This window comes from Erinaceus europaeus, chromosome 4, assembly GCF_950295315.1.
Source record: "Erinaceus europaeus chromosome 4, mEriEur2.1, whole genome shotgun sequence".
Classification (NCBI taxonomy): domain Eukaryota; kingdom Metazoa; phylum Chordata; class Mammalia; order Eulipotyphla; family Erinaceidae; genus Erinaceus; species Erinaceus europaeus.
The window spans coordinates 112,836,012-112,851,737 of NC_080165.1; the positions used below are offsets into that span (position 1 = coordinate 112,836,012).

The window sequence follows — 15,726 nt, forward strand, 5'->3', positions numbered from 1 at the left end:
TCCCACCTCTCTCTTTCTCTCTCTCACTCACTCCAATAAGCCACTGACTAATCTGATGGGAAAGATTTAGTCTTTAGCTCACAGAACTAGTGAGGGAAGCCACTCTGAGCTTTATCCTTTACTACCTTGTGACTCATTTTTCTTTTCAATCATTTACAACATGAGAATAGCAATCAGAATTGCCTATCTTGTCTTTTAGTTTAGACTTGAAAGGTAAGGTAACTCACTGTTTAAGAGCACAGTTTTGGTCCCAGGCTGAATTATATTTCAAATATTGGTCCTGCAAATTTACTAACTGTGTGATCTTAGTGTAAAAGTTCTTGTGAGAGCGTCTAATGCACAATAAATGCTAAATAATTAGCCTATCAGTTTTCCTTTGAAAATGAAAGTACTCCCCCATTTTTCATTTACCTACAGATTGATAAAAGTGCCCAATAATAAAAGGACTCATCACATGCTTCTTCAACCTCCAATAGCATATTTTTCCATATTAATAAAGTGAGCCTACCATTCCCAGATAGAATGCCTATATCTCTGGCATGATTAGAGACAGAAGGTCAACTATAATCCCTTGAGTCTTTGAAGATGTAGCCAGCTATATCAGCTAATATTAACACTGCTAAAGGCTATCCATCAAGAAGGGGGGAGAGCCCTAATTGCTGTAGCCAGAAACATGGAAAAAGGACTTGGATGTTAGACCAGAAACTATCAGATACTTAGAGGAAAATATTGGCAGAACTCTTTTCCGCATAAATTTCAAAGATATCTTCAATGAAACGAATACAGTGACAAAGAAGACTAAGGCAAGTATAAACCTATGGGACTACATTAAACTAAAAAAGCTTCTGCACAGCAAAAGAAACCACTACCCAAACCAAGAGACCCCTCACAGAATGGGAGAAGATCTTTACATGCCATACATTAGACAAGAGGCTAATAACCAGAATATATAAAGAGGTTGCCAAACTCAACAACAAGAAAACAAATAACCCCATCCAAAAATGAGGAGAGGACATGGACAGAATATTCACCACAGAAGAGATCCAAAAGGCCAAGAAACACATGAAAAAATGCTCCAAGTCTTTGATTGTCAGCGAAATGCAAATACAGACAATGGGATATGTCATACATCAGAAAAGGTAGCAGCAGCAAATGCTGAAGAGGTTGTGGGGTCAAAGGAACCCTCCTGCACTGCTGGTGGAAATGTACACTGGTCCAACCTCTGTGGAGAATAGTCTGGAGAACTCTCAGAAGGCTAGAAATGGACCTACCCTATGATCCTACAATTCCTCTCCTGAGGATATATCCCAAGGAACCAAACATACCCATACAAAAAGATCTGTGTTCACATATGTTCTTATCATCACAATTTGTAATAGAGAAAACCTGGAAGCAACCTGGGTGTCCAACAACAGATGAGTGGCTGAGCAAGTTGTGGTATATATACACAATGAAATACTACTCAGCTATTAAAAATGGTGACTTCATCATTTTCAGTTGATCTTGGATGGAGCTTGAAAAAAATCATGTTAAGTGAAATAAGCCAGAGACGACCCGAACTGCCCCTGTGGCTACAGACAGACTATGACCCACATAGTCAACGACTGCCACCTCTCCAGATTCAAAGGAGGTCTCGAAACTTTACATCAGGCTCAACCTGACGCTGTTGACTGGCTATGGAAGAAGGGCAAATGCTAGAAGAAGAAGAAGTCAGAAACAGAAGGATGAATATGGGATGATCTCACTCTCAGGCAGAAGTTGAAAAACAAGATCAGAAGAGCAAACACAAGTAGAACCTGAAGTGGAGGTGGTGTATTGCACCAAAGTAAAAGACTCTGGGGTGGGGGTGGGGGGGAGAATACAGGTCCAAAAAGGATGACAGAGGACATAGTGGGGCTTGTATTGCTATATGAAAAACTGGCAAATGTTATGCATGTAGAAACTATTGTTATTTATTGTTGAATGGAAAACATTACTTCCCTAATAGAGAAATAAAAAAAAGTTTTTCCGTAGTCAATTATAAGTATTAGCAAATCACAAGATAAAAAGGACCATACAATTATGAAACTGTCTGCAGTTGGTACAGAAATTCCTGAAAATTAGAGAAAAGGTATAGTACCTATTGATTTTAATCTAAAAATGTTTTAATTTCCTTAGGACTTTTTTCCCACTAGGGTTATTTCTGGGGTTCAGTGTCTGCAGGACTCCATAACTACCTAAGAAAATTTATTTTCTCTCTTTTTTTTTTCCCTCTCTAAAGCATGAGAAACAGAGGAATGTAGAGGAAAGAGAGAGAAGAGACCACAGAACCACTCCACCACTTAGGAAACTTTCCCTGGCAAGTGTTCCCATGTGGCAAATGGTCTGGGGTTCAAATCTGGATTTTCACACAAGGCAACATGTGTGATCTACTCAGTGTGCCACCTGCTACCCCCAGGATAGGTCATTATATGTTAACAAATAGTTTAAATACCAGAAATAGGAACTATTCATGGGACCCTGACACATATGAGCTATCCCTCCCTGTCTTATAATCATTTCCAAAGTTTCATGTGATCCTTATAACCTCATTCTACATTCACCTCATTACTTTTTAGCTGTCTAAAACTATTTAAGTTATAATTATATTACAAAATTCACATTTGTTGTGAATCAAATTTTTCTTAATCCCACTGTTTGAAGACTTCAAATTAATAGAATATCTGGAACTTTTTAACCTTTTTTTACAGAACATTTTTGGAGCTTTAGTTGTAAAGCATTGCAGGCAAAATTACTGTTTTACTCCCCCCCCCACCCCCGATAATCAACTAGTTTCTTCTCAGACACTAATTACAGATACCAGTCTAGTGTGGTATCATTAGAAAGAGCATTAAGGTAGGTTATTCATGGCTTCCAGTAGAGCTAACATGTGTTACTCTTATCCTCAGCAAGGTTAGCAAAAGGCACTGCTGAGCTAGAATTATAAAGCAAGTATTATGCTTTCAAGCAGGTGTTACAGTGGACAAAAACATTAAACATCTTGCTTCTTCATAGCTCCTAGAAAGAGAGAGAGGAAGGGAGGGAGAGGGAAAGGAAGGGAGGGAGGGAGGGAGAGAGGGAGAGACCTTGAGACCACATCACCAAAGGTTCCTTCAGTGTGATGACGACAGGGCTCAAAACTGGGTCATGTGCATGGCCTAGCAGGTGCACTATGAAGGTGTGCTATCTTGCAAGCCCATCTCATCTGAACTTTTAGTACAGATTTCTCCACTGGATATGGTCATCAGCAGGTTGATCTATATCCCCAGCCTGTTTCTATCTTTCCTTAGTTGGGTAGGGTTTGGAGAGGTGAGGTTCTGGAACACATTAGTGAGGCCATAAGCTATGTTCCTGGGAGAATAATATGAAATCTTTGAGGTGCATCTCTTAGTATGACACCAAAGTGCACACTCTAAGTAATGGGAGGCCCAATAGTAGAAGACTCAAGAAAATAGATTTGGAAGTCACAAAAGTGATTAATGTGGTAGCTGCTTATGCCTCAGTGATGGCACAGAAGTAGAGAATAAAAAGACCAGAAGTAGCTATTTTGGTTCTTATGGTTGCACAATTGTCTAACTTATACCAAAGGAAAAGAATACTGGATAGTTCCTGGGGCCCAAGTCAGAGAACCATGGGTTCCCACATAGACATGAGGGGCCTAGACCTCTAACAGATCTCTCTCGCTACTGTCACTAGTCATCACCATCAGGAGCAACATAATGGACGCCTCTGTGGGCCCCCATAGCACCTTGCCCTCAATGTGGATTAGTAATGGTAGGGAATGTTCCATTCTCCAGAGAGAAGTTAGACAATATACTCTACCAACTACCTAAGGAAGATGGGTCCCCAAATTAGTGCAGCCCAGAATGTTCCTAGCCATGACTACAGAATGTGAGCTCAGACCCACAGAGATGTAGGGGTTACATAGGCTCCTGTGCTGAATATGGGCCCCAGATCAAATTGGTGGGGTTTACAGTTAATATTTATATACTTTCCCCATATTTGGGAGCTACTCTCGTCTCTGATCCAGCTTTCTAGCCCTTTGTCCAACTATGACACCATATCCCCAGGAAATAACCTGGGTCCACCTGCATATCAGATGTCAGGCTCAGGCAAAAACTAGTAAAGCCATAGGCCCTCTGGAATATACCTAAAACAAACCTACTAGCTTTTTCCAAAATGGAGACCCCAAATCTTCACCTGCAATATTTTTGCCTTTGGATTCATGATTGGTTAACAATTTGCTCTGCATTATATCTTAACTCTTTTCCAGCCACCAGGTTCCAGATAATACCATGATGCTAACCCAACATCCTTGGGCATAGGAACTCACCATGTATCTTGGAGCCCTGCCTCCCCAGAGCTCTGCCCTACTAGGGAAAGAGAGAGACAGGCTGAGAGTATGGATTGACCAACCTGCCAGTGCCCATGTATAGCAGAGAAGCAGTTACAGAAATCAGACCTTCCACCTTCTGCACCCCACAATGATCTTGGGTCCATACTCCCAGAGGCATAAAGAATAGGGAAGCTATCAAGGGAGGGAATTGGATATGGAACTCTGGGTGTGGGCACTGTGTGGAAATGTACCCCTCTTATCCTATGGTCTAAATAAAAATTAAAACTAAAAAAAATGAGGAAACCCTAAAGTAAAAAAAAAAACTGAATAGTTCAATATAAAGTAGAATCAAATAGATAGCATATCTTAAGATTTAGCTAGTCTAGGGATTTCTTGAAGCTTACTTGTCTAAGGATATTTCCAGGTCCACCCACTAAGATTCTAACTTAGTTGCAGTAGGCAAGAATAGCAGAAATAGTAGGAAGAGTACAGGATCATACCACCCTAAATATGCCCCAATAATAAGCTGGTCATTATCTGAGTAGAAGTTGTAGGAAGAGTAGTACTGATATGTAACCCTCCTTTTGAAGAACTTGTTTTAGGTCAGATACTGTGGGCAAATTTAAAATATCACCTTACCTAATCCTCACAAAAGCCCTAGTGGGAACATGCTACCATCTCCCTATTTGGAAGATGAGATTAAGGAATCTGCCCACAGCATTCTGCTAGGAAGTAAACAAGAATTCAAACCAGAAGGCTATCTTTAAAAGCTAAGCTCTCAATCATTACACTAAACTACTCACCCATACGGCTGTGGTAAGATACAGAGCATTCAGGAAATGACCTGATTGATATCAGTCTTTTCTGAACAAGGTAACTCAGAAAAAAAAAATTCTTATTCGAGACAAAAAACTTTCAGTGCATGTCCAGGAAAAAAAGCAACCATTATATGATACCAGCTATTTTCTAACATTCCGAAGGCAGAAAATGGACAGAAGCATTATTAAGCTAGCTTATTTTGTTCTGGTTGTTACTCTGACCAGGGCACCTTTCCTGCCCACTCCATATAAGTGTCTTTCAATCAAGATAGAGTGTGAGGAGGTAGACAAAGGGGAGTTAAGAGATGCCATCTTCTCCAAAGGGAGGTGACATCTGAAATGTGGGAGATAAGGTTTATGAAATCTGAAGGAAAAAAATGATTTTGATATGACTCCCAAGAATGGTCTTCCTTCCCTTATTTATTCTAAAAAGCAAGTATCTGTCAAAGTATCATAAGGTCTTAGTTTTGTCTGAATGTAAGCAGGAAGGCAGCTCTACCCCAAACCAGAACTATTCACAGTGTGATAAGCAAATTTCCTAACAACATTTGCCAAGCACAATTAAACCAAAAAAATCATTTAATCTACATTGTATCTTTTTAACTTAGTTGTCACCCCTACTCAATACTCAAAATAATATAGGAGAATGGGAAACTATAATAAGCAAGAATAGTAACTCAGTAACTTAATCTCAAATGAAGGGTGAGCTGGCATGATCACAATACAGAAACATATTCAAAATAACAATGAGGGTCAAGTTCAGTCTGTTCTCATCCCAATGACGCAAATTAGAGGCCAAGTCTAATCAGCAGTCATGTCAACCAACCTTCATCACTTCCACCTGCAGGTCTTCATTGAGGGAAGGCGTCACTTTCACAGCATTCAGGATCTGATTGAGCAGCTGCCTCTCATCTGAATCTGTTTCCATGGATACAAACCTCTCTTCTGACAGAAGCCTCTGTAAAGAGACACAAGGCAGTGATCACAGATAGGCTTTTCCCCGCTACCTTATTCTGTTGTATCTTAGTATATATTAAAGGGGAATTTTTCTTACTCAGGAAGCATGAAGTTAAGAGTCATCTGGAAAGAACTCATGCCATGTACCATTAAAAAAAATGCATCAAATCTTTGGTGAATAATTTTTGGCAAAGACATTTTCTGGTTATTAGATAATTTATGCTAAATTTTATTGAGCAGAATTCTAATGTGGCTGCCATCTAGGTTATTTGGGAAGCAGGGATAGAGGCTAAATGCTCATGGGAGAATCTGTCCCTTGACAATAATCACTGGATCACAATATCCCTTCTGAATGTAGATTTGTCACAGTTGAAAAAAATGGTCCTGTACACACATTTTTTTCAGATATCTACCTTTTTACTTCCTAATGTGAACTGTCATTTACCCAGGATTATTTACAATTCCTCAAATGTTAATGTATTTTCATAGAAAACAGATCCCACAAAAACCTACGTGAAAAGGAGTCACTGGTCCTCAGGAATCCTAACACCTTATAGGAGTGACCATTTCTATTTTTAATGTGACTTTTTTCATAAAATGCTTCCTTAGCCTCTATAGTCTCTTTCCTGCTCTTCTGCCTACAACTTCTACTCTCTCATCTTTCACTGAGGACTCACAGATTCAACTTCTAAATTTGAAGTCAGCATGAAATCCATTGAAGTTCACCAGTGAGCCGATGGTTGCATTCAAATGTTCAAATGTTTTGCACATAATATAATTTCACAGATACTCTATTAGTTAAAATGTGTCTGGATGAACAAAACATTTCATGACTGATCTGACACAAAGAATAATGAACCTGAAGATGAACACTAAGGTGAACTGTAGACTATGAGTGATTATAATGTGTCAGTGTAGTTTTTAAAAAAACCACAATGATGGTGAATGATACTAATGATGGGGAAGGACAGCATGTATGGGGACTGGGAGTATATGGACAATTTCTGTACCTTAACTTTTCATTATATTGTTAACCTAAAACAGCTCTTTAAAAAATTAGGTCTTCTGTAGCCCTAGTCTCAAAAGAGAGGCTGGGTTATCCTGCCCTACCACTCGAAAAAGACTGGTCCTGAAATGAGTGTAGCCTGCAATATTCCTTGATGTGACCATGAGCTATGAGCTCAGACCAATAGGAACTTGGAGGTTACACAGGCTTTGGTGCTAAATATATGGGCCCTGAACAGATGGATGGAGGTAAATAGTTAATTTTAGCCAAAGATTTTTTTTTTTTTTACAAGAATGGGAGCTACCCCCTGCCCTAATTCAACTTTCTAGTCCTTTTCTCTACTTTGATAACACTCTCAGACAATATTCTTATCCAACCTTGGGCTAGCTACCAAACTCAAGCAAAACTACCATAGTAGTATGCCCACAGGAACATGCCTAAATTGGTTTTCCTAGCTTTCATCTACTCTAAAATCTCATCTGCCCTAATCCTACTTTTTGGTTGCTGATCATTAACCATTTTGTCTCAATTTAGGTCATGCCACCTTCCAGACACCAAGTTACAGATGTTACCATGATTCTACCCCAAATTCTCTGGGTAGATGACCTCACCAATGTGCTCTGGACCCTCACATCTCCAGAGCTCTGGTCCACTAGGGAAAGATAGAAACAGGTTGGGGTATGGATCAACCTGTCAATGTCCATTCTCAGCAGAGAAGCAGATACAGAAGCAAGAACTCCTACCTTCTGCTCCCCATAAACAACCTTGATCTAAACACCCAGCGGGGTGAAAGTGATAGGATACTGAAAAGAGGGCTCTGAATTCCAGCTCCTTCAGCACGCAGAGAGAGAGAAGGGAAAGGAGAGGGACATATGGAGGTAGCTATAACGTCATAATGAGTGGCTTGGAAGGGAAGAGAGTATTGAATAAGAAAAAGAAGGGGCAACTATGCATAAATGTGGACAGATAGTTGTAGAGAAGATGGTCAGCCCCTGTCTACAACCTTAGGGGAACTGTGGCGGATTGTGGCAGGGAGAGTGAAGATTCAGAACTCTGATGGTGGAATAGTGTAGATTCAGACCCCTGCCAACATGTAATTCTGTAAAAAAAAAAAAAAAAAAAACTTAAAAAACCCTCTTTTTGGAAAAATTCCAATGAGAAATATGCTGAATAAAAATTACAATAAATATCACAACCATATTTTTTAGGAGAGTAGAATAAATACTACACATGTTTATCTGGAACCAGAAAAGACCTAGAATTGCCAAAACAATCTTGAGAAGAAAGAAAAGAACTGGAAGCATCACACTCCCAGATCTCAAATTGTATTATAGGGCTGTTGTCATCAAAACTGCTTGGTACTAGAACATGAATAGACACACTGCCCAGTGGGATAGAATTGAGAGCCCACAAGTAAGCCCCCACACCTATGGACATCTAATCTTTGACAAAGGTGCCCAGACTATTAAATGAGGAAAGCAGAGTCTCTTCAACAAATGGTGTTGGAAAAAATGGGTTGAAACATGCAGAAGGATGAAACTGAACCACTATATTTCACCAAATACAAAAGTAAATTCCAAGTGGAAGTAGATCAAGGACTTGGATGTTAGACCAGAAACTATCAGATATTTAGAGGAAAATATTTGCAGAACTCTTTTCTACATAAATTTTAAAGACATCTTCAATGAAACAAATACAATTACAAAGAAGACTAAGACAAGTATAAATCTATGGGACTACATCAAATTAAAAAGCTTCTTCACAGCAAAAGTAACCACTACCCAAACCAAGAGACCCCTCACAGAATGGGAGGAAGATCTTTACATGCCATACATCAGATAAGAGTTTAGTAACCAACATATATAAAGAGCTTGCCAAACTCAACAACAAGAAAACAAATAACCCCATCCAAAAATGAGGAGAGGACATGGACAGAATATTCACCACAGAGAGATCCAAAAGGCCAAGAAACACATGAAAAAAAATGCTCCAAGTCTTTGATTGTCAGCGAAATACAAATACAGACAATGGGATATGTCATACATCAGAAAAGGTAGCAGCAGCAAATGCTGAAGAGGTTGTGGGGTCAAAGGAACCCTCCTGCACTGCTGGTGGAAATGTACACTGGTCCAACCTCTGTGGAGAATAGTCTGGAGAACTCTCAGAAGGCTAGAAATGGACCTACCCTATGATCCTACAACTCCTCTCCTGAGGATATATCCCAAGGAACCAAACATACCCATACAAAAAGATCTGTGTTCACATATGTTCTTAGCATCACAATTTGTAATAGAGAAAACCTGGAAGCAACCTGGGTGTCCAACAACAGATGAGTGGCTGAGCAAGTTGTGGTATATATACACAATGGAATACTACTCAGCTATTAAAAATGGTGGCTTCACCGTTTTCAGCTGATCTTGGATGGAGCTTGAAAAAAATCATGTTAAGTGAAATAAGTCAGAAACAGAAGGATGAATATGGGATAATCTCACTCTCAGGCTGAAGTTGAAAAACAAGATCAGAAGAGCAAACACAAGTAGAACGCGAAGTGGAGGTGGTATATTGCTCCAAAGTAAAAGACTCTGGGGTGGGGGTGGGGGGGAGAATACAGGTCCAAAAAGGATGACAGAGGACCTATTGGGGGTTGTATTGTTATACGGAATACTGGCAAATGTTATGCATGTAGAAACTATTGTATTTACTGTCGAATGTAAAATATTAATTCCCCAATAGAGAAATTAAAAAAAGAAAAAAATTATAATAATTATTTTATGCCATGTGTGCTTAACCCGCTGTACTACCACCCGGCTCTCAATAATTATTTTATAACTAGAAAAAAACTAGGTCTTCAAAACTCAAAAGAGGGAAGTATACAAAGAAATGGGATCTTCGATGGCACAGCTTAGCTGCTGTACCAAAGAACTGGCAACTTCAAGAATTCTGTTTTAAAGTTATTTTTTCTAGATAAAATTTTCAATTTATCTAAAACTAAAAAATAAAAAAGGTAAATAAAAGGGAAAGGAGATAGAGAGGAGCAAACAGACACTTGCAGCAAGCACTGCCTCACCACTTGTGCAGCTGCCCCTTTGCAAGTCGGTGGGGGGGGGGGTGGTTCCTTGGGCACAGTAGCATGTGAGCTCAACCTGATTCACCACTGCCTGGCACAAGAATTCTTGTTATATGAGATCAACTAAATGTGTTTATTGCTCTACAAAGAAAACAAAAAAAAAACTCCTCCAAAACAGTAAGGTATATTTTTAATTGTACTCTCAGATCAAATTGGCTCAGTTGTCAGTTAGGACATTTTTCTGCTGACTCACCTTGAAACCCCCCAATTCTTATTCAGAAGGGCTCCAATTAAACTGTTCTCTCCTGAGGCAGTTTATTTTTAAGACCCCACTGTAAGACTTTATATTTATCCCTGTTAAATTGTCCTTGTTTGATAGCAGCCTCTGAGAAGTTTCAGCATTCTGATTCAACCAGATTAACAGCTCCCCCTTTTAGCTGAAAACCATTGTAGGTACAGAAAACAAGTGTTTCAAACTTTCCTGGGATTCCCTGGCACTTTTGCTTATATGGGTTCACTTATATCTTTCACTGTCATGTAGTGCTAGACAAGGGTAGCCTGGCTTTCAGTTTTATTGTTGATGCACAAATCTGTTTTTAGGTAGAGTGACAAAGACTGAGAAATCCTAAAGAACTAACTACATTTAACAAAAGGTTAAATAGGATAAGACTCAATTCACTAGGTCACTAAAATCACCATGGTTATTCAAGGCCTTGAAAACATTGTACTGTAACCTAGAATGATGAGGGATTTTTACCAAAAAAGTAACTAGATAAGAGTGTCTACTAAACACTAGGTAAAAAGGTGTATATGAAGGCTAAAAACAAAGTCTGGAAAGGCAGCTCAGTCAGTGGTGGAGCACCAGGCTTGCATACATGGAATCTGAGTTCAGTCACTGGCATTGCAGGAGCCTGCCAGGTTGAGTGCACATGCTACAATCACTGGCATTGCATATGACACAGAGGAATTCCAATTTCTTGTTTTTCCCATTTATTTCCAAGAAATGCTTAGGAAGAAGAAGGAAAAATTCAATTCACTTTTTTTTTTTAATTTTTTTACCAGAGCACTGATCAGCTCTGGCTTTTTGTTGATGCAGGGGACTGAACCTGGGACCAGAGTCTCAGGGACGAGAGTCTCTTTGCATAACCATTATGCTATCTACCCTTCCAATTCACTTCTGTGGTTGAAGAAAAACAAAGCTTATAGTAACATTATGGGTGATATTTGAAATGTTCTAGTGCTATTATATATGGAAACATCCATTGTGGTATTACAAGTCAGTGGGAGGAAAATGGACATCTTCTCACTCTTTTCATATGTATTAACTCTTAGAAGATAGTAAAGACCTCTCAAAGGCTCAGCAAGAAACTCATACATGGAAAAATGCTGGTAAAAATAAGGAAATCCTGTTACACTCTATGGTTAATATAATTTTCATGTGAGTCTTTAAACATTGAAGATTTGAAATGTTGACTACTTGCTCTTTTGATGCTAATATAGCCTATCAATTTCTGTTGCCCCTGTTGTACTCAGTGGGAGGCATACCTGTATTCCTGCCAACGCATGTTGGGCCAGCTTCACATTCTTAGATTCCAAAGCCAACTGAAGAGGCAGCAGGCACTTCTCCCTGGCAAACACATAAAGAAGGACAACATATAAACTTAGCAAATCTGACAGTCAAAACAAAAACTCTCATGCACCCCCTACCCCCAATACTGCCACACACGTAACACACACAAAAAACTATAACCAATAATGAAACTGTACGTTAAAAAACTAGATTCAAAGGACAGTAAAGCACAATAAAAACCTGTACAGAATTGACAGCATATTAGCAGTTTGCTTTCTTAGTATGGCTACGGAAGGAATAAACACAAGAACTCAACATATGGATAAATTACTCAACTGAGATACTTTTAGTGTATGGCTATAATTTTGTTACTGTTATCGTTACTATCAGCACATATTTACAAGGTTTATACTGTTTCACAATAAATAAAAACAAGAAAATTGATTTTTTTCATTTTTTTGGCTATGTTGAAAGGTAGCAGTGTTTAGTGGAAAGAATATGGGCTGTGGATTCATCCAGACCTGAATTCAAAGCCTAGTCATTTAAAATTGTGTGCTCTCAGTGAAGAAAGAGATCACAGTAACAAACAAAATGAAACACACCACTGAATATGAAAAATATTTGTATATCATAATCTGATAAAGTGCTAATACACAAGATATAAATTTATAAAGCTAAAAAAGCCAAGTAAACTGGAAAAAAAAGTGGAAGAGCACTGAATAAGATACTTCTTCAAGGAAGACATTCAGATGGTCAACAGATACATTATCATTATCATTTATTACCCAGGAAACATAAATACAAATCATAAACAGCTATCACTGAACCTTTGAAAAGATCTTGGATTAAAATGAACAGAAACAAATAATGCTGATGAAGGTACAGAGATAAAGGAATTCTTGTACACTGCTAGTAGGAAAACTGATCTAACTCTAGAAAAAAGTTTAGATGTTTTTCAAAATATTAATAGTAGATCTACTACATGACAAATACATTTCATTGCCAGTTATTTATCCAGAGATAATAAAAACATAATTCAAAAGGGTATATGCACTCCTGTGCTGATTACATATTTATTTACAATAGCCAAAACACAAAAACAACTCAAGTGCTAGTGATGAATAACTGGATTTTTTAAAATGTGGAAAACAGAACACTATCCAACTGTAAATTCTTTTTTGCTACAACATGGATGACAGTGGAAGGGATTATGCTAAGTGAAATAAACTTGAAGGAGAAGGATAAAAATAGGATGAGCTCACTCATTGGTGGGATTTAAAAAACCAAGTAAAACACAGGTGAAACTTTAATGAATCAGGAAGTCTAAAATAGGAGGTGGGAGAATGCTGAAAAGTGGGTATGGGTTACAGTCCTATGGTAGAAGGAGATGGCATTATGATGGTGGATGAAGTATATTGACAACTATTTTGGGGACTTGTGAAACTGCATCCCTTTATCAACAGTCTTGTAAAACAACATCATATATAAAGTTGTGGTATATGTATACACAATGGAATACACATAAAAAAATAAAAGATGGATTCTTACCATTTGTGACAACATAGATGGAACTGGAGGGGTTCACATTAAGAAAGACTTACTGGATGATTTCACTCATTTAGGGAATATATGTAAACAAAGCCAAAGGATGACAAAAAAAACAACCTTTGGACTATGATCAAAGAAACTCATTATATCAGAGAGGGAGCAGGAGCAGTAGCAGCAAAGGTTAGAGGGGGTCCATGGACTGTGGTTTTGGTATTTTGGTGATGGACATGAAGAGGTTTGAACCTGTAGTCTTAAGACATACAAAGTGTTACAAATCAACACTCACTAATAAAAATTTGTAATGTGCATCCCAATCAAGATAACTTTGTTGATTATCAGTGCTCCAGTTCCATAAAACTGGTATTTAAAGATTAATCCTGCAAGGCTGTAGTATAGAATACTGATAATATATATGTATTGATAAAATTTTTCCATAAATAGACAAATAATAAATATGTTAAGATTGCTGTTCACACAATCTTTGTCTTAATTACTCAACTCTGCCATGGTACAAAAGTGCTATGGCACAATATATTAATCAAAGATCCAATAAAACTTTATAAAGTCAGGCAACAGGATAAAATTTAGCCTATAAATTATAGCTTGCCCACTCCTGATACAATGGCTCAGCACAGATTATGATTTCAGAAAGGATAAGCAGCTCTTACCTTATAGTGATCAGAAAAGATTCAGCACAGGACTCGGGGCTGACAGATTCAGGAGGGTCTTAGCAAAACCAATTACCGTCCTAAGAATTCTCTAAAGAAGTAAGCACTTGGGAGTTGGGCAGCAGCTCAGCGGGTTAAGCGCAGGTGGCGCGAAGCATAAGGACCCGTGTAACGATCCCAGTTAGAGCCTCCAGCTCTCCACCTTCAAGCGAGTCTCTTCACAAGCGGTGAAGCAGGTCTGCAAGTGTCTATATTTCTCTCCCCCCTCTGTCTTCCCCTCCTCTCTCTATTTCTCTCTGTCCTATTCAATAACAATGACATCAATAACAACAATAACTACAACAATAAAACAACAAGGGCAACAAAAAGGGTAAATAAATAAATATAAAAATTTTTTTAAAAGAAGTAAGCACTGTAGGGTGGGGAGATAGCATAAAGGTCATGCAAAGAGATTCTCATGCCAGTTCTAGGGGGGGAAAAGTAAGTACTTTGAAGTAGTAGAGTAAGATTCTGTCTAATCACTATGGTACTCCATTCATTCAATCCTTTGTTTGACCAACATTTAAATGCTAACTAACTGCAAGGTAACACACTGGATGCTTGAAATCTGCTTAGGAGTGAGAGAGAGAAAACATATATTTGCTTCCCTTATGTCCACAGGATAAAAAAGAAAAAGAAATTCACATTTACCATTTTTCAATTTGTTTTACCTATCCCTACAACCTTAAAATTGGCATTCACACCCTTGTTTTACAATTAGAAAATTGTTCTGTGAAGCTTCATGCCTACCCAATTAAAATCTGTTGGAGATCATTTTAGTCAAAATCTATTTGATTCCTAAGATCAACTTCCTGTAGTTTCAAAAAAAAAAATATATCAGAGCAGAGTTAATTGTAAATCATTTTTTTTTATCATGTCATTGGGGAGAAAGGATGTTTTATAGGACAGTTGTTGACACAAGGATAAAATGTTTTATCTCCCTGTGATAGGTAGGTACCTACCCACCACTCCCACTACCAACCCAAGCCTTTCTTCATCACTACGTATGGGGCACCCAATACCCTCTTCCCTTCCCATCATCTAGTCCAGAGACATTTGCTTTGCTGTAATATACTACACTCAGTCCAATTATCAGCCTTGTTTCACTTCTCTTGCCTTGCTACTTCAGTATCACCTATAAATGAATGAAGCTGTTTCTTGGATCATGAACACAAAGCAATCTGGTAAAAGACCTTTTTCTTAGAGGAAAGCAAGTATCATTTCAGAGGATTTACAGGGCCACAGACAACTACTCCATATGGATCCCAAGTTAAGACATTCTGCCCTCTGGAGAAAGGATTCTATCCAGCACAGTAGAAATTTCAGTGTTTGTGCCAGAGAAGAGGTCATATTCCCTGAACAGACTAAGAGTTCCAATAAATCTGGTTTAGAATTGATGTTAACTAAACCCTGGAGCAGGAGGGGAGGGAGAGAGAGAGAGAAAGAGGTGTTAAAAGATGACTAATTCTCTTCAGACCTAAGGCCTCCTCACCCCTTAGACCCAGCAGATCTATAATAAGCATTATAATTCTCAAATCTCAACTTCTATGGGAAAAGAATGAAGTTCATAGGGGTACAACTGATTCCATTGCTTGTTCTGCAATATCATGAAAACTGCCATCTTAATTTCTTAAAAAGTCACTTCAGTAAAATATAATAAGCATGCTAATTGGGGCTTAGGGTAAAATTTATAATGAAA

General features: G+C 38.4%; 1 protein-coding gene across 5 annotated transcripts in view; it reads right to left on the bottom strand.

The window, feature by feature from the left end:
* The window catches only part of ARFGEF3 (ARFGEF family member 3), a 133,824-nt gene extending 121,999 nt beyond the window's left edge, over positions 1 to 11,825 (bottom strand). For all 5 annotated transcript variants that reach the window (XM_060190386.1, XM_060190384.1, XM_060190383.1 and 2 more), the window contains exons 1-2: positions 11,748 to 11,825; positions 5,999 to 6,130 (exon numbers count right to left, since the gene is read on the bottom strand). In XM_060190386.1, coding sequence (XP_060046369.1) covers positions 5,999 to 6,100 — 102 coding nt within the window. In that variant the 5' untranslated portion in view covers positions 6,101 to 6,130; positions 11,748 to 11,825. The remainder of the gene's footprint in view (positions 1 to 5,998; positions 6,131 to 11,747) is intronic.
* Positions 11,826 to 15,726: the final 3,901 nt, after the last annotated feature.